General features: G+C 47.7%; 1 protein-coding gene and 1 long non-coding RNA gene across 2 annotated transcripts in view; one reads left to right on the top strand and one right to left on the bottom strand.

Annotated features, from left to right (window-relative positions):
• The window catches only part of LOC139259612 (uncharacterized), a 74,294-nt gene that overhangs the window by 45,349 nt on the left and 9,418 nt on the right, over positions 1-19,527 (bottom strand). Inside the window, exon 2 of the long non-coding RNA XR_011592615.1 lies at positions 14,590-14,760. This is a non-coding gene — a long non-coding RNA (uncharacterized lncRNA). The remainder of the gene's footprint in view (positions 1-14,589; positions 14,761-19,527) is intronic.
• LOC139260435 (interferon-induced protein with tetratricopeptide repeats 5-like) lies at positions 1,555-5,439 on the top strand. The gene is made up of 2 exons (XM_070876998.1): positions 1,555-1,559; positions 3,924-5,439. Exons 1-2 carry the CDS (start codon positions 1,555-1,557, stop codon positions 5,437-5,439), a joined length of 1,521 nt encoding a protein of 506 aa, XP_070733099.1.

Here is a 19,527-nt window from a genome sequence, read left to right on the forward strand (position 1 = left end):
CCACACATCAAATCCCCCCCACCGCAGCGTCGGTGCTAACAGTTATTGCTGGGAGCCTCAACACCAGGTGGATCGTGATGTCAGTGAGTGTGCAATGCTCACTGACCGCCCGATCTGCAAAACTGATTGTCGCCACTTACCTTAGTGCCAGAAGAAACAGCCAATGGTAGAGCTGGCATGGAGCACCAGGAAGTCTACTCCAGTGATGTTTATTTAAGGGATCATCAGCAGTGAGTTGCAGCCGTAGGTTCGTGGAGCTTCAGTGCTTTCTTCTCAGTTTCATATAATGCAACAGTCTCAATCCGTGATTTCAAGGTTATTGAGTATCAGGAGTGTTGTAGCAACTAAAAAGTGCTGCATTTATTCTTTAAAAAATCATACCACTACAATTGACAACATTAATTGGGGCTGTGCTGGTAGTCGACCTCCCCCTCCAGGATCTACGGCAGAGGGAGCGGAGGCAGGGAGAAAGATTGGAACATGTGGCCAGAGGAAGGAGGAGGGCCATAAGTGCTCTCAACAAGAGGGGGTTGGGCGCCTCTTGCAAAATTGTGCTGGAGTTAGCCGAGGCGCTGCCACGATAGCCCCGTGCTCCACCAATAGCACCCCGGGCCGGGGCACAACCGCCGATGACCCCTTAGTGCCACACAATGACCCCGCGGCCATTTACATTGGCCAGTGCCCCGTAAGTATGCCATGAGCGGTGTCAGTGCCAGCCTCGTGGATCGCGAACCAGGCCGAACTCCGCTCACAAGGTGAAAGTTACAGGGGAGGTCGGGAGCGCCCTGTGCAGCCATATTACCTGTTTCACCGACTCACCGATCGGCTCGTTCTTTACTTCCCTGGCATGGCCCGAGCTGCCATTGTGCAGCTTGGCATTCTGTCTTGTGTGCCAGGCTGCAGCCTTGGCACCAGGCCGCCCTGGTGACCCAGTGGAGGCCATCAGAGGCCCAGCAAAGTGCGCCAGTGCTGCCAATCGTGTCCTAAGATGGGCAACAAATACTGGCCTTGTCAGCAATGCCCACATCCCAGGAACAAATAGAAAAAAGGTATCGCCCTGGTACCTGCCCCATCAGGAAGTGGAACTCGGCGAGATTGCGCTCCACTTCCTGTGAGGGGCGGTAACCGCAATTCCGCGGCCGGGGCGGGACTTCTGTGCCGGGCGCAGGAAGTCCCGCCCCCAGCCGGTTATCACCCCCAATCAGGGCACTGGGAAATTTCTTCCCCGAGGACTCCAATCATTTCTTTGAGCAGTGAGCACGTATTTTGCATGCAGTGTAAAACATTGGTGCATATTGCTCAATCTCCAACCTTTCTAATGACACCGCCCATTCCTGGGCGATAATGAAATTCTCGCCCTTTGGTTCTTTGTTTCATTTTATAGGTTTAGCTTCGATTCACATTCAGGAAATGATTCATTGCGTACAATAACTGGATAGTATAAATAAGCTGGAAAACAACACACTAAACACTCTTCTCGATCAATTCACCATTGGAACGATTGTTGAAGCTGAAAAAGAAATTTTAACAACGCATTGTCCATCGATCAGCACGATGAGGTAACGGTCATTGGAATTCCTCCTTTATTTAAATTTACGTGTAGACTATCGAACAAGGAGCTAGTTTTCAGAAATAAAGTAGCTTACATTACAAAGCAGTTGAAATGCAGAGAGCTGGGATTAGTGGCTCACAGTGAGACACACAGATAAGGGAACACTGCTGCACCAAGACTGGTGATAGTCAGTAAACATGAGGCAAAAGGCAGACCTGTTCATAGGATTATAACTCAAACAAAAATTTAAATTATTTTTGACTTGGCTCTGTTGAAAGTACAAAGTTAAACTTGAATATTATACTGTCGTGGAAAGACGTATTCTGTAAGTGCCCTCAGGTCATATCCAGAGTTTGAAGAAAGAAAGTTTCACTTTGTGTTCCATGGGAATCTAGAAGGGATCTACTAATGTAAAATAGTGATTTCCAGCACTTTCATATATCCAAACTAAAGCAACCTGAACTATAAAGCAAAGGGAGAGTACAGCATGGACTGGGATGGGGGGATGGACACAGCATGAAATGCAGGAGGAGAGTGCCAGCTTAAAGTGTGTAGGAGAAGGAAAAGTGCTGACTTACATTGAGAATGGGGGCGGGGGAGAAGAGTGCTGACATGAACTGGGGGAAAGGACAGGTGCAGCAGTTTGAACGGAGCAGCAAAGGGAGGAAAGCCACCATGAACTGGGGCAGGGGTAAGAATGACAGCTTGGATTGTGGGGGGAGGGAGACGAGAGCCAACAGGAACAAGAGGCCGGCGGAGTAGAGTGCAAGGAGAAGCTGGGATGGCTGGGGGATGAAGTGTATCGACGTGAGTTTAACAGCAAGGAAGAAAGAATTTGTATTGATGTAACACCTTATCACACCTCTCAGAAATGTCCCAAAGTGCTTCACATTCAGTGAATTATGTTGCAGTGCAGTCACTGTTGTTTTGTCAGGAAATGTGACAACTCAGTTTGCACAACAACAACAACTGGCATTTATATAGCACCTTTAACCTAGGAAAACATCCCAAGGTGCTTCACAGCAACGTAATCAGACAACAATGGACACTGAGGCAAAGAAGGGGATGGTTAGAGGGATGACAAAAGCTTAGTCAAAGAGATAGGAGATTGTAAAGGAGGAGAGTGAGGTGGAGAGGTTCAGCGAGGGAATTCCAGAGTATCGGGCCTGTCTGGTCTGATGGCTCGGCCACCATCAGTGGGTGAAGTGGGAGAAGGACACGAGCCCGAGTTAGAGGAACACAGAATTCACGGATAATGCCATAGAATCTATGAGGTCCACTTGATCCACTGGAATAGGCAGAGGCTGCCTTGGTTTAACATCACACCTGGAGGATGGCATGGTGGAAGATTTTCAGCAGGGTAAGAGTCAGTTCATGAAACATGGTCTTTCAGAATGCTGATATCTTTGTGTTGGGCCTTCTTTTCTGCTTTAAGGATGGGATTAGAGAGGGTTACATAGGATACACAGCACAGAAACCGGCCATTCAGCCCAGCCAGTCCATGCTGGTTTATGCTCCACTCGAGCCTCCTCCTGTCTTTCCTCAGCTAATTCTATCTGCATAACCCTCTAATCCCTTCTCCCTCATATGCTTATCTAGTCTCCCCTGAAATGCATCGATACTATTTGCTTCAACCACTCCATATGGTAGTGAGTTCCACATTCTCACCGCTCTCTGGGTAAAGAAGCTTCTTTTGAATTCCCTATTTGATTTCTTGGTGTCTGTCTTACACTGATAGCCTCTAGTTTTGCTCCTCCTCAGAGTGGAAACACTCTCTCTGTGTCGACTCTATCATAACCTTTCATAATTTTAAAGACTTCTAGGTTCTCCTTCCGCATGTTGGGGTGGAGAATGACCTGCTCACAGACAGCAGGGTCCCTGTGGAGGACCAGGTTGATGATCTGTTTAGTGGAGAGTTACCTGGACTGCCAATGTGAGAGGGAGAGTGTTTTAGAATTAGCTCTGACCTTTTTAGTGAGGAACTCCCATTTCAGAATGGAATGCATGAATGAGAAGGAGATGTAATGGGTGAACCAACAGGCAGACTGAGTACTTCAACCAATGTTCCTGTTCATATCATTGGGAGTGGAGGTGTTTGAGGTGATGCTGTACATTGCGTGAGAAGATTAAATGTCCATGAGCTGGTACATCAGCCAGCATGAAGGAGACCAGTGTAAGTACAGCTGAGATTTGCAGTCATCCCTTTTCCTTTTGCAGTGGTTTTTGCAGAGGTCACCTTTGTGTGACCAGAGATTTCATGGTCAGTGGGTCCAGGAGTCGGGAGAAGGCTTTAGTTAAAGAAACCGGAGAGAGGGGAGGGGGTGACACAGCCAGTCTGAGATGGGTTTTGATGAATTTTGTTCTCTTGCAGCAACACACAGAAGGATTTGTTGAAAGTGAAGCTCGATTGGCTTCAATGTCACTTCACGTGGGGCCCACAGAAGGAAAACATTGACTTGGACGACATGAAGTATAGATTGCAAGATTCAATACAGGCTGGTGTGAAATATCAGGCCAGGTCTTACAACCACCTCGCTTTTGTAAACTGTCTGCAAGGCAACAGTGAAGAGGCAATTAAAAACTTAAAGGAAGCTGAAAAGATTCTGAGGGAGAACCATGAACATGAATTTGAAAGAAGAAGCATCATCACCTATGGAAACTATGCCTGGGTATATTATCACATGGGCCAACTGACAGAGGCCCAGTCCTACCTCGACAAGCTGGAGATGATCTGTAAACAATTTACTGATGGCTCTCGGTATACAGCACTGATACCTGAAGTATACGGGGAGAAGGGTTGGTCACTGTTGACTTCTGCTGATCAATACTATGAAGAGGCAAAGGAATGTTTTGAGAAGGCTCTGGAGGAAGATCCTGATGACACTGAATGGAACGTTGGCTATGCGACTGCTCTGTTCCGTCTGGAAGGGATTTCTGGTACCCCAGAGAGTGGTGACCGCAGCCAATCAGTGAAGCAGTTGCGACGTGTGCTGGAACTTGATCCAGATGACTCTGTAGCCATGGTGCTGTTGGCTCTAAAACTACAAGAGTTCAATCAAAAGGAGGAAGCACTGAAATTAGTTGAACAAGCATTGCAGAAGTCCCCTGATCTTCCATATGTAACTCGTTATGCAGCAAAATTTTACAGAGCAAAAGGAGATGTGGAAAAAGCTGTGGAGCTGTTGAAGAAAGCATTCGAAATTACCCCAAACTCTACCTTTTTACACCACCAAATAGGTCTGTGTTACAAAAAAAAACTATATCGACTGATCAAATATCCAGGCAGCAAAGACCCTTGCAATCCTGCTTTTCAACAGAAAGCTGACTTCATCAATAAATGCAAGTACCATTTTGAAAAGGCATTTGAGCCCCGCCCATTAACATCTATTAAGCCACAACTGGATTTTGCAAAAATCTGTTCATTAAATGAAGAATTTTTCGAAGCAGAGGCGATCTACAGCAATCTACTGAAATTAGAAAATATTCGCCAAGAAAATAAGCAGCAAATATGTTTAGCGGTCGGATTATTTGAACTGCACCAGAAAAGATCTGAATCAAATGCCGTCACCCATTTTCTGGAAGGAGTGAAAGTCAAATATGACTCAATAGAACGGAGAAGGTGTCACGAAAACTTGGAGAAGATAGCAGACAGGCGACTTTGCATAAATTCAAGAGACAGCAAAGCCCTTGGTGTTCTTGGGTTACTGCACCAGCTGGATGGGAAGAATTGTAAAGCTATTGAATGCTTTGAAAAGGCCCTGGAGTTTGATTGTCACAATGAAGAATATCTAAGTGCTCTCGCTGAATTACGCCTTTCTATCCAGACAACTCTCTCGTTCCCAGCTAAAACTAAACATATTTTTGAAAGATGCATTAATACTCTCTGATTTATGAGCAGGTTTGGTAGGGTACTTGCTTCACTTATTATATTCTGCTGGTACTTTCTTTTGAATTATTATTTGATCTTTCTGCAGTTATTCAAAATTCCTGTGCTTCATTCAAGAATATTGACACCACTGGTGAACTAACCAATAGGATTTGTTCCTGTATCCTTCGACCTTTTGCTATGTGTGAAACGATAAAAAATAACGTGGGTTTTGGGGGAATTAGAGTTAAATGAGCCAATGGGTCAGAGCCACAATAGTTGTATTTTATGAATTATAGGAACAGTTTTTTAGACAATAATACACATTACATGGGCCCGATTTTAACTCCAGATGGGTTTTGGGTGGGTGAGTGGCGAGGGGAATGGGAAACTCACCTGTTGCTGCAGATATCGGGCCTGGGGTATTTTAAATCCCGAACTTCATTATCGTGCGGCCAGACCACTTCCCGGCCACAGGGCGTGCAGGCAGGTGCGGTGAAGGTGGTTCTGGGAGGGTCTCGGGGATGGAATGGGGGATGTGGGGAGTCCGGGGCAGGGGAGCCCCAAACTTTCATTTTGGGGCCTGGTGGGGCATTCCTGCACAAAGGAAAGTCAAACACTTACACCTTGACATCCTGATTCTCCTCAGAGCTGCTTCGGCCTGTTGGAAAAGCTGCACCGGCTTCCCCCGCCCAGGCCAGAGTTAACGGCGCAGTCAGGGCCCGATGATGTCACCACACCCCGTGTGTGATGTCACCACACCCCGGTCCGTGTGTGATGTCACCACATCCCGGTCCGTGTGTGATGTCACCACATCCCGGTCCGTGTGTGATGTCACCACACCCCGGTCCGTGTGTGATGTCACCAGACCCCGGTCCGTGTGTGATGTCACCACATCCCGGTCCGTGTGTGATGTCACCACACCCCGGTCCGTGTGTGATGTCACCACACCCCGGTGCGTGTGTGATGTCACCACACCCCGGTCCGTGTGTGATGTCACCAGACCCCGGTCCGTGTGTGATGTCACCACACCCCGGTCCGTGTGTGATGTCACCAGACCCCGGTCCGTGTGTGATGTCACCACACCCCGGTCCATGTGTGATGGCACCACACCCCGGTCCGTGTGTGATGTCACCAGACCCCGGTCCGTGTGTGATGTCACCACACCCCGGTCCATGTGTGATGTCACCACACCCCGGTCTGTGTGTGATGTCACCAGACCCAGGTCCGTGTGCGATGTCACCACACCCCAGTCCATTATTGTCAATGATGATCCCGCCACTTTTGACGAGTGGCTTAGTCCAATTTCTGCCAAGTGGGCAGGTTTAAAATCGCCCCCAATGAAGTTCTAAATAATCTAGAAAACTGGGTAGATAGAGGGACACTGATGTCCAAATAAACACGAAAAATGTGATTTATTATGATCATCATCTGTTTAGGTGTTTTAACAGCAATGCAGGTAAAGCATTATAGCTGGAGGTGCATAAGCTTCAGTGCACTCTGAGCATGTGACTTATACTCTTTTTATGGTAATGATGGTGTAAATAAATATCCAATCCAGCCCAGAGAGGGTGCAATAAAACCACTCTGTCGACATATCTTTCACTTGCTGCCTCTTCACAATAAAGTCCCCCATCTGGTGAAAGGCTTTCCATGTGTACCAGTTGAGAAAGGACCAACGACCACTGCAGGCCCTTCAAATAAATCATCAGCTTGATTCTGTTGCTCTGAAGCTTTGCTGACAGACGATTGGACTCCCATCCAGAGCGTTCATTCAGATCTCAGCCTCTGTCACTGGGAGTCTCCCTGCCCTGTAACTGGTCAGCTGCACCTGCTCTTCATCAAACCTTCTGTGTCCCTCGTTGGCCAACACAGAGCAGCTTGGACAATACCCGGGAAAGTCCCTTTTCCAGAGACTGTCACCATCTCTGTGAAGAAACTCAGTCGAGGGAGGAAAGCTAAAGGATCTAGAAATAGGTTAAAATGGGATAAAATATCAAAACACAATGGCTGCAGACACTGATTTTCCCGAGATTTCAATTGTAATTGTAATATCAGAGATTGAACATTAAAATAACCAATAAAATTAAGCTGTGGCAAAGACTTAGTTTGTATTGTTGTTATGTATGCAATAAAGGTTCAAACTGAGTACTGTTTAACTGAGCAAGGTACAACCTTGGCTATGTTTTATTTAGGCCCAAAATGCCTGACTCTCAAAATGGCTGGCCTTTTATACCTGAGCAGCACCATGTGCATGCTGCTCAGTGGCCTCCAACAATGTCGCCATCTGGTGGCTACAAACAGAATGTGAAATTAATACATGACAATTGTTGGTCTGTGTGAATGCGGACAGTTAGTGTGGTACAGGACATGATGGGAAAAACTTGCACGATATTTTCTGGCAGTCGGTAATGTTTATGGCCACTTGTCAGCATTTGATAAAAATATTCAATTCCCAAACGGGAAATAGGGCATAATTTGCAATAAAATTGAGCAAATTTTCCTTCCTGTGTCAGGCTTTTTTGAAACTTGTGGTCAGCTCTCCACAGCAATAATGGGCCCCTGGGTGAGGTGCTGGAGGGTGTCCAGTGCCCATGGGACTGTGTCCCACGAAGGAGTCAACACCTTAAGGAGCGGAGGGAAGGGCAACAAATAGCAGAGAAAACGGGTAAGAAACAAAAACCTTTCTGGTTACTGGGTGTTCCCAGGCCCCAGGATGTATTTTCTGGCACTGCACAGGCGTCCTCTCCACCTCTAACCCAGAGGTGACTGCTGGGATGTTCTGGGAAAACTTACACATTCACACAGAAGTGCAGAGCAACAGTTGCAGTGACAGCCACAGCGAGATCGTGAGGAGCGGCGAACTACTAAAGTGTCAGCCCAACCAGCACCAACTGACCTGGGAGGGCAAGAAGTCAAAAGGATCAAAGGTGTGACATCACAGGAAAGCAGGGAAGTGATTGGTTGGTCAGTTTTTCTCTCTTTTCTTGGGCATTGGTTTATATTAAGAGCCAGAATTAAAAACTAAAACGTTCAAAACTTGAAAACGTAATTAATTAAATACATTAGAGATGGCAGGGCAGGCAACATGTTACTGCTGCAACATGTGGGAGCAGGTGGAGACCATTGAGGCCCATGGTGACCACATTGACAGTAAGTGTTGGCAGCTCGAGGAACTTCGGCTCCGTGTTGATCAGTCCAAGCTTCAAACACTGCAACACATCAGGGACACATCACGCTTACCTGGACACTGTGTTTCAGGAGGCAGTCACACCCCTTAGATTAATTAATTCAAACTTGGTCCGTGGTCAGGGACAGGAGGGTGTGACTATCAGTGAGGCAGGTATGGGGACCTAGGATGTAGTGATGGAGGAGCCTCAGCCCTTGCTCTTGTCCAACAGGTTCGACGCTCTTACTCCCTGTGTGGACCAAAACAGGGACTGCAGGGAGGATGAGCAAACTGACCACAGCAATGTGATACAGGGGGCCATTTAAGTGGGGGGAGTAAAAAGAAATGCTGTAGTGGGAGGGGACAGTATCAGTCGGGGGATAGATACTGTTCTCTGCAGCCGAGAGCGTGAGTCCCGAAGGTGGTGCTGCCTGCCCGGTGCCAAGGTTAAGGACATCTCCCCTGGGCTGCAGAGGAACTTGGAGTGGGAGGGGGCAGATCCAATTGTTGTGGTCCACGTACCCCTGGATTGCGGTTACTGGGATCACACACAGATGAGTTCCTCACGGGCAGCCTGGGCAGAAAGGGACTGTCTAGGTTGTCTCCTCCCTTTCTCTTCCTCCTTTTCCTCTTCCTCCTTCTCCTCCTCCTGCTCATGCTCCTGACCCTCAGCTGCTTGCTGTATAGCAGGTGGCAAGCGCTGTGCCCTCATGATGGCGAGGTTGTGCAACATGCAGCAGACCACCACGAATCTTGACACCCGCTCTGGTGAGTACTACAGGGCCCCTCCAGAATGGTCCAGGCAGCGGAACTATTATTTCAGCATCCCAGTGGCCTGCTCCAGCACATTTTGTGTGGTAGCACGGCTTTCATTGGCTTGTGCACCAGAGTCATCAGCCATATGGTCAGCAGATGGACCTTGTCGCCCAGTAGCCACCCTTTGGCTTTCCATTTTGGCTCAAGTGCAGCTGGCACAGCAGACTGCTGTAGAATGAAGGTGTCATGACTGTTGCCAGGATACCGGGCATTGACCTGCATGTTGTGCTGCCTACAGTCATACACCAGCTGGACCTTGAGGGAGTGGAATCCCTTTTGGTTCTGGCATGGGGCCCACAAAGTAATGTACGTGCAGCCAATGGCACCCCACACCATGGGGAGGCCTGCAATCCTAGCGAAGCCTCGTGCTCGCTTCCCCTGCTTGTCTCTGGCGAGAGAGAATGAAATGTAGTCAGAGATCTTTGAATAGAGAGACTCCGTGACCTCCTTTAACCAACAATGGATGGACAACTGCGAGATGTTGCAAATATCTCCAGCTCCAGCCTGGAAGGAGCCAGACCCATAAATGTTCATCGCCATGGTCACCTTCCCAGCCACTGGTAATGTGGTCCGTGCCCTGCTCTGAGGTTACAGTTGTGGTTGCAGGAGGTGGCAGATTTCAGTGAGGTCGTCCTTACTGAAGCGAAGGCGTCTCACACATTGTTTCTCATTGAGGTTCATATGGAAGAATTGCTCCCTAAACACCCTGGATATGGCCTGCTGCTGAAAGCCCTTCTCCCCATCCTCCTCCCCCCTCTTCCAGTAGATTGTCCTGCTCTGTGTGCCCTCTGTTCATTCTCCAAGTCTTGCTGCATTCCAAGGGGAATGCCTACTAGTGCACGCATGTCTGGGAGCAACTGGTTTGTGTAGAAGCCTCGAAGGCAGTCCTTCAGCATCTGCCACACCGCTCTCTGTAGTCTTTTGCAACTTGAAACAACTGTAGAAAGTACCAAACACTTGTAGACTCGTAGCAACATCCAGAAGAAATCAAGTTTCTGACTCAGAGACGAGAGAGCTACCACTGAGCCAAAGCTGACACAGGCACTTGTTCAATTGACTGAGTTTGGTTTTCCCGATGGCTCATCTGGTTAAAGCTGTGAATAGCTCAGCCATATAAGCAGAAAGATCGCAGGATCCGAGTCTGGATTCCTGCTAGCTGCAAGTTCTCCAGTATCAGCGGCTTGAGCCTTTGACGATCTTTGCTGTGCCCTTCTTGTGCCTGCTCCTCTCCTGCGATATTGGACTCCTGCTGGCTGCTGACTTTGCTCGAGGGACAATTGCACCGGCCTCAGATGTTCCCCGGCCTCCAAACTGCACAGCAACCATCAGCTGCACAGAGGAAAACACTGAAACAAGGAATCCCCTCTGGGAACAGTCTCTCCGCACGGCACAAACAAACAGGTAACTCTATTCCACCTTGTTTACACATCATAGACAAAACCTTTAGGTTCCGTCAATCACCTATCTAACCTATCCTGTCCTCTGTGAAAAAAGTTTCTCCTGCTCCCTGTCCTAAATCTCTTACATTAAACATTGAGGTGGAGAAATTCGGGAGTGGTGTTAATGTTTTTCAACTTTTTAACAATGTGTGTTTTGTGTTCCAGGAAGGAAGTTGAGCACCAAATCCGAGAGAGCAACAGGAGGCAGGCTGGGCGGTACTTGTGCAGTGCTGTACAATGGGCCATGCAGCAGTGCTGCGTTGGAAGGCTCCTTCCCTCCCAGGCTCTGCAAGGGGAATACTTACCTGGTCCCCGACGGCAGACACGACACGGCCCGATCAGCCCAATGCACTGCAGCTGAGTGCCAGGACGATTGATCATGACGGAAGGGGATTGAAAATAATCAATTTGCAGCATTTCACAAATGTTTTAAATTATCTCGGCCACCTCGCCATTAAGCATCGCCTCCCGATGAACATGTCCTGCAACTGTCGGTGTCTTCGGCCGGCGAAGCTGCAGGGGACGGAATAGAAGTTCGGGTTCGGGGCGATGCACACGGCAATGATGTCATGGTCTCTGGGCGAATCGCGGTACAATGTGGGTGTCGATCATCTCGCCACGCCCGGTCAGTAAGTGGTTAATGCATCCTGATCAGCCCCTGGAGGCAATAACAGGAGGCGCTAAGGAGCCAATTTCTAGGCCGAGGTCTATGTTCCCTTGTTCTAGATACCACAACTGCTAGACACAGTCAGTTTCAATCTACACTGTCCCATCCTTTCATAATGTTAAATACCTCTATCAAATCAGCCCATAATTCTCCAATTAATGAAAACAGACCTGAATTTTTTGGCTCCATCTGTAGTGATGACTATAGTTGAATAGTCTGCTCATTACCCGATCCCCCATCCTCGACTCCCCCTCCCACCACTCCCTCCGCGACACCCTGGTCATTCCGCAATTACCCCCAGCAACCCCTCCCTTCCCACGGTACCTTCACATGCCAGCACAGGAGATGCAACACCTGTCCTTTTGCCTCCTCCCTTCCCACTATCCAGGGCCCCAAACACTCCTTCCCCGTGAAACAGCAATTTACTTGTAACTCTTTCAATTTAGTATTCACCGTATTCGCTGCTCACGATGTGGTCCCCTCGACAACGGGCAGAGCAAATGCAGATGGGGTGACCACTTTGCAGAATCTCTTTGTTCAGTCCGTAAGCGTGACCCTGAGCTTCCGGTTGCCTCACTTTATTTCTCCACTTCATTCCGACTCTGACCTCCCCGACCTCGGCCTCCGACACTGTTTGAATGAAGCTCGACGCAAACTCAAGGAGCAGAAGCTCATCTTTCGTTTCGGCACTTTACAGCCTTCTCAACTCAACATCCAGTTCCACAATTTCAGACCAGAACCTCTGCCCGTCTTTTGTTCACTTTCCTCCCTTTTTATTACAATGCCCACCCCCTTTTTATTTATTTTTCTCTCTTTCCCACGGCAATCGGTGATGATTCCACCATTCATACCCCATCTGACTCAACTTTTGTTTCCTAACTTGTACCATTACCATCTCATTTTTGTCTCTTAAATCCCTCCTGTCTTCCAGCCGATCACAGAACGTCCCTTTTGTTCTTCCTCCACTCCCCTGTTCAGTGTCCCTGCACTTCCTTAATAATCTGTTACAGTTCAAACTTTCCCAGTAAAAATACAAACAAAAAAATGCCTAAAAAGTTGCTGCCCCTTTAAGGCTCTGTCATGGAACCCTTAAAGGAACAGTGACTTTTAAAGGAAAGTTCCTTTCCTTAGGACCACTCCAAATAGGCTCACAAAGCAAATAACAGGATCATGGGGAGATCCAACTGAAAAGGCTGGGAAATTTCACCTTTGCCCTGTTTAAATATTTTAAAGTAACTTGTGGCTCACACACTTTGTTTAAGAGCAGCCTTAAGCAGGAAATTCTGAGAGCTGGTAAATCGCCTCATTGGCCTTGCTGTCTGGGACACTTCCCCTTAAACCCCTGTACCTTGCTCCTTCTCGCCCCACCAACAAAACCTGCTAAAAATCTACCTGTCTAACCTTTCACCTTTCCTTTACTATTGCTGGGTATCCATTCCCCCTCTATGGATCATCTTGGGACATTTACTGTAACATTAAAGGCACTAAATAAATGTAAGCTCTGATCCGTTATTGTGTGAAACTACCTCAATATGGTATCTGTGTGACTCGTTCAGTGAAAATATTGCTATAAATGTGCACAAATTAAGGGTTTTAATTTGCAGTTTAAGTAAAAAGTTGGGGAGCAGGATAGAATTGCAGATGCACCATCAGAAACTTGAAACAAAATTCCAATGGATTTACTCTCCCAGAGAAACCCTTCGTGGAGCAACAAATGGGCTGGATTTTCAAACAAATCTGGAAATAAATATAAAAGTTCATTTTAAAATGTAAAATCTCGAAGGGCTATAAGAATAAATGTGAAACACAGTATTCTGGCTGACTGGATATACCATGTGCTCTCATCGGTAAGTGGAAGATTAATATTATCAGATCACAGCTCAGTCTATAAAGCACAGGACACATTCAAACAAATCTGTGACCAGTACTGAACATAAATAATAGATTTATAGTAAATGTAGACTTTATTCTTCCTCTGGGAATCAATACAAGATGGAAGCTTCTCCTGCGACCTTGACATTAAATTAGCCCTTGACACACACTTGCTCTATTTCTCACATACCACAGGGTTCTCTCAATAGCCCTGTATTTCTACTGGTTTCAGACTGGGCAGACGGCCAAACACAAGCCTTCGCTCACAAACCCTGCAGATTGCGACACGGGGCTTATACTTGGCCACCTGCACTCAGTTCAACAGTCAGCCTGAAGTCAGCAGAGATACAGAGCTGTCCATCAATGGTCTACAAAGATCCATGGCCGTGACCCTCTCACACACCTGGCTCAAGTCTTCCACACAAACCTGGCTGTCAATCGAGCCTATTACTTCAGAAATATCCTCCAGAATATCGATTACTCAGGATGTCTGAATTGAATGGAACGACTCACCTCATCGATCTGAGCCAAACAAGGGGAATAATGAATCCCTTTGTATTTTTAGCTCAAATAACATGCTTGATCTGTGTAATCTACTGGTTCAGATAGAATCAACAGCACGGTGCAAGCTTTTCTACTTCATTCCAACTTTTATCTATCATTGTATTAAAATCGTCGACTTTTGGGCCCTTTTCTGTGCTCATTGCAAGAGATCTGATTGGTCCATCAGAATCACATGAGCCACAACTCTGTTACCCTTACACGCATGGTGACATTCCCCCTTGAAGTAGTAATTGCTGAGTGTTAGGTGATTGAAGTGCTTTGAGAAAACATATAAAGGTGAGACTACCTACGATGAGTGGAATATAGCTCCACCTAGTGGACTACTGCTCCACCTAGTGGACCACTGTGGTAATTTTGTGGTGGATTTCAAAATTGAATGCATTTTCTCATGATTGTGATTCAGAATTACGTTCTCTTGGAAACTTCCTTAAATGGCCTCATTTTAAGATCACTCGGTTGGTTTTATATTCGTCAGCTAACATTTATTTGTGGGGCCACTAAGATCTGGGTTCCTAGGTTCCTCAGCCGAGAATGGCTGTTTCTCCATGTTCCCAGCATATCACTCACTCCAGTATTGGCCCTGAAATTCGGCCGGAGGTTTCTTCCGGACAAACGCCTTTGACCGGAGAATTTTAACGTAATTACCTGGTGGTTCCGGAGGAGCGTGGGATTCCGGTGGGGAGGCCTTCTCTTCCCGTGCTGCGAAGTGTGCTCCACTCCTCCGGGTTCCCACGGAGACGGTGCAATCACGTGTGACTGCTCAGCCAATCAGGTCCAGTATTAGCAATGGGAGCTCCGTATCGACCAGTTCTATCGCTATTAATGAGGGAAACAAAACACACTAAACACCACAATAAAAAATAAAAAACACACCGAACATAATTAAAATTAATTGAAATTAAAGTTAATAAATGCCTTAGAAAAAATATATATTGTTCCCATTTTTTTTAAAGTTTTGTAATGAAGGTTAAAAATAAACTTACCTTTGTGGGCAGGGTTTTTAACAATAAAATGTGCTTTTTTAATTTAATGTTATTATATTTTTGAGTATTTTAAAACTCTTACACCTGTAAAAGTCGGCTATGTGCCTGCTTTTATCAGGCGCAAGAGTTTTGAGGACATTTGCTGGGCAAGATTTGGGTAAATCCTGCAATCTTGCCCGTACAAATGTCCTCGCTCCTGAGATGTGTGCGATCTGTCGAGCTCCAGCTGGACAGATCGGAAAAGCTGCTTTTCAGCGCGTGCGCATTGTGCGCTGAAAACCGGCTTTTGCGATGCCTTCCCCGGTCCGTACACACTCCGTACAGACCCGGGGAGGTCGGGATTTCCAGGCCAACATCATCAAACCGGGGACCAACCCTGGTTCAATGAGAAGTGTGGAAGAGCTTGACACGAGCAGGTCTAACAACACTCAATAAGCACGATGCCACCTTGACAGCCCGCTTGATTGGTATCCCATCCACCACCTTGAACATTGACTCTCTCCACCACCAGCGCATCGTGGCTGCCGTGTGTATCATCGATAAGATGGACTGCAGCAACTCGCCAAGGCTTCTTCGACAGCACCTCCCAAACCCGCGACCTCTACCACCTAGAAGGACATGGGCAGCAGGCGGATGGGAACGCCACCACCAACAAGTTCCCCTGCAAGTCACACACTAGCCTGACTTGGAAGCATATCGTCTTTCCTTCATCATTGCTGGGTCAAGCTCCTGTAAAATAAAAATTATAAAAAGGAGAGAGGGACAGGAGGGTGAAGAGGGTGAGGTAGCATCCTTCCTCCTGTGGGCACAGGACATCCATCTGTCTCTAGATCATCTCCACCAGGACCTCCATTGCTGCATCCAAGAACATGTGCATCCTCTCACTCAGTCCCTGAGTCATCCTGCAACGTGCCACTGCGTGCCAGCCAGAGCACTGCTCCAGTGGAAGTGAGCGCGAGGAGCCCACACATACTGCTGCAAGAAAAGCTAGCCTGCTCTACTTAAAGGTTGTCTGCACCTCTTAAAGGGAAGGTGCATTCTGCCTGCAGCAGATCATTCAACTGGCTGAGGAAGACAGTCCAAAAAAATCATATAATAATGGCACAACAGGTGAGAGAGCATGCACAAAGGTTCTCTGATGCAGCACTGGAGGCCTTTGTGCAGGAGGTCAACTCGAGGAGAGAGGTGCTGCTCCCACAGGGGGCCCAGGAGGTCCTCCAGGCAGCAGACCAAAGTGCAGTGGGAACAGCTAGACAATGTGATGAATACCAGCAGTGTAGCACCTAGGACATGGACACAGTGCAGGAAGAAGTTTAATGACCTCATATGAGTATTCAAGGTCAGTAAAATTATCTTCAAATTCTATATCCCACCAACTGGTCCAGTAGCCTTCAACATTATTAATTCACCAAAACCCCATCAATCACCTACAAAGCATTTCTATCAATCACAACTCAGATCTCACATTCATAACTTTACATTACCCTCACACATTACCACTGCTGCATGTCTCAAACCCAAATCTCACAACTTACACACACTGACAGCTATTCAACTATGACAGACATATCACCCAAACACATTGCACCTGACACCTTTCCTGTCATGTATCTCACACTACTGTACATAACTGTATCTTACCATGCTATACATGACTGTAACTAGATATGACCTGTAACCACAAGCATACCTTACCACCAGGGGTGCACTTGCAGGAGACACTGCATACCTGTTCCACACAGGTATATAAAGGCAGGTCTCAGGCAAGTGTGGCACTCGAGAGCTGTGAAATAAAGGTGCAGGTCCAGAGTGACCTTGACTTCAGCATTGCCTTGTGTAAGTCTGTACTGCAGGGTCAGGACTTTACAGTGGCGACGAGTTACGGGATCACAGAATCCACAGAATGGCTACCAACGGCTCAGATGAGAAATACAATGCCGGAGACAATTGGGAGGACTTTATAGAAAGACTCCAGCAAAGCTTTGTAACCAAAGACGATGAGGCAGACAAGAGAAGAGCCCATCTCTTGACCAGCTGTGGCTCGAAAACATACGCCTTAATGAAGGACCTGCTGGCACCCGAGAAACCAGCAAGCAAGTCGTTTGAGGAGTTGAGCACACTGGTGAGAGACCACCTGAAGCCAGTGAGCAGCCTACACATGGCCAGACACAGGTTCTACAACTACAGACGCTGTGTACAGAGCATACCCGACTTTGTGGCGGAACTTCGGAGGCTGGCTAGTTTATGTGAGTTCTCCGATGAACTAAGGAGAGAAGTACCGAGAGACTTTTTTATTGAAGGAATAGGCCATGCAGGCATATTCCGAAAGCTTATAGAGACCAAGAACTTGACTTTAGAGGCAGCAGCACTGGTCGCACAGACATTCTTGGCAGGAGAAGAAGAAACGAGGTTGATCTATACTGCGGGTACGACAACTAACGAAACATCAGAACAAGGGGTTCAAAGTGTGAATCAAGCCACTACCCCCACACACAGACAAAGACAGGAGAGCAGGTCTTCAACAGCAGGCAGTGGCGCCAGAAGCCATCAAGGTCCACATGAACGGCCGTTCACACCTCATCAACCCACAATGCGAGCAATCAACTACAGACTGAGAGAAGCTCAAGAGAGACCAGCCAGACGCAGCTTATCCTTCGGAAACAATGGAAGCGGTCTGTGCTGGAGATGTGGGGGAAGGCACTCAACAGGGGGTGTCGATTTCAGCATGCTGTTTGCAGAAACTGCAACTATACAGGGCATCTGGCTCGCATGTGCAGAAAAACAACAGCTCGGCTGATATACGAATCGGATGGGTCGGAAAGCGGACCAGAAGACGGTGGGGACAGTGCCCGGGATGCTGGGGTACAGCGGGTCAACACGATCAATGTCCACTGTTCTTACAACAAGGCGCCTCCAATAATGATGAGGGTCCTTCTCAACGGGATACCCATCAACATGGAACTGGACACGGGAGCTAGTCAATCTCTCATGAGCGTCCAACAATTTGAACAGCTGTGGCCGCAAAAGCAACAGACCAAAACTCACAAGGATCGACACCAAACTAAGGACCTATACCAAAGAAATCGTCCCAATCCTTGGCAGCACCATGCTCTCAGTCACACACAAAGGGACGGTGAACCAACTTCCCCTGTGGATTGTGCCCGGAGATCTCCCAGCACTGTTGGGGAGAAGCTGGCTGGCAAAACTAAATTGAAAATGGGATGATGTTTACGCCATGTCGTCAGAGGAACGGACCTCCTGCTCAACAGTTTTAAGTCGTTTTGAACATCTCTTTCAGCCAGTTGTGGGCACCTTCAAAGGGGCTAAAGTTAAAATCTACAACACACAGGATGCCAGACCGGTCCATCACAAGGCTAGAGCTGTGCCTTCTGTGATGAGGGAAAAGATTGAACACGAACTGGACCGGCTTCTGCGGGAAGGCATTATCTAACCCGTGGAATTTAGCGACTGGGCAAGTCACATCATTCCCGTCATGAAGCCTGATGGATCCATACGAATCTGTGGGGATTACAAGTCTACCATAAACAGAGTCTCCCTACAGGACCAATACCCGCTGCCCAGAGTGGAGGACCTATTTGCCACATTGGCTGGAGGAAAACTTCTCTCGAAACTAGATCTCACATCTGCGTATATGACACAAGAACTGACCGAAGAGTCTAAGCTACTCACCACCATCAACACACATCGAGGCCTTTTTGTGTACAATCAATGCCCATTCGGCATCAGGTTGGCAGCTGCTATATTCCAGCGCAACATGGAGAGTCTGCCCAAGTCCATCCCGGGGACGGTTGTGTTTCAAGATGACATACTCATCACGGGCAGGGACACCGACTCCCATCTCTGCAATTTGGAGCAAGTACCAAGTCGATTGGACCGGGTAGGCCTAAGAGTTAAGAAATCCAAGTGTCTGTTTCTCGCGCCCGAGGTTGAATTTTTGGGCAGAAGGACTCCGCCCAACAGAATCCAAAACCGAAGCAATTCGTCTGGCACCCAGGCCCCGGAACTGCACGCCTTTCTCGGGCGACTCAATTACTTTGGGAGCTTTATGCAGAACTTGAGCTGGCTGCTGGAGCCTCTCCACGTGCTACTCAGAAAGGGGTGCGATTGGTTTTGGGGAAATGCCCAAGAATGTGCCTTCAATAAGGCATGCGTCAGCATATGGGGTCAGGTGCGTTTTACAGCATGTCAATGATGCAGGTAAATTACAACCCATTGCTTATGCCTCCAGGTCACTTTCGCGGGCGGAGCGCGGGTATAGTATGGTTGAGAAGGAGGCGCTCGCGTGCGTGTATGGTGTCAAAAAGATGCACCAATATCTTTTCGGGGCCAAGTTCGCATTAGAAACTGACCACAAACCCCTCACATCCCTGCTATCCGAGTGCAAAGCAATAAATGCCAATGCCTCGGCGTGTATTCAGCGGTGGGCACTCATGCTGGCGTCCTACGACTATACCATAAGGCACAGACCAGGCACAGACACGCGCTTAGCAGGCTACTCCTGGTGACCACGGAAGGGTCTGACGAACAGGACTGTGAGATGGTCATGGCAATCAATGCCTTTGAATCCACAGGTTCGCCC

This window comes from Pristiophorus japonicus, chromosome 3 (genome assembly GCF_044704955.1).
Source record: "Pristiophorus japonicus isolate sPriJap1 chromosome 3, sPriJap1.hap1, whole genome shotgun sequence".
NCBI classification, from domain to species: domain Eukaryota; kingdom Metazoa; phylum Chordata; class Chondrichthyes; family Pristiophoridae; genus Pristiophorus; species Pristiophorus japonicus.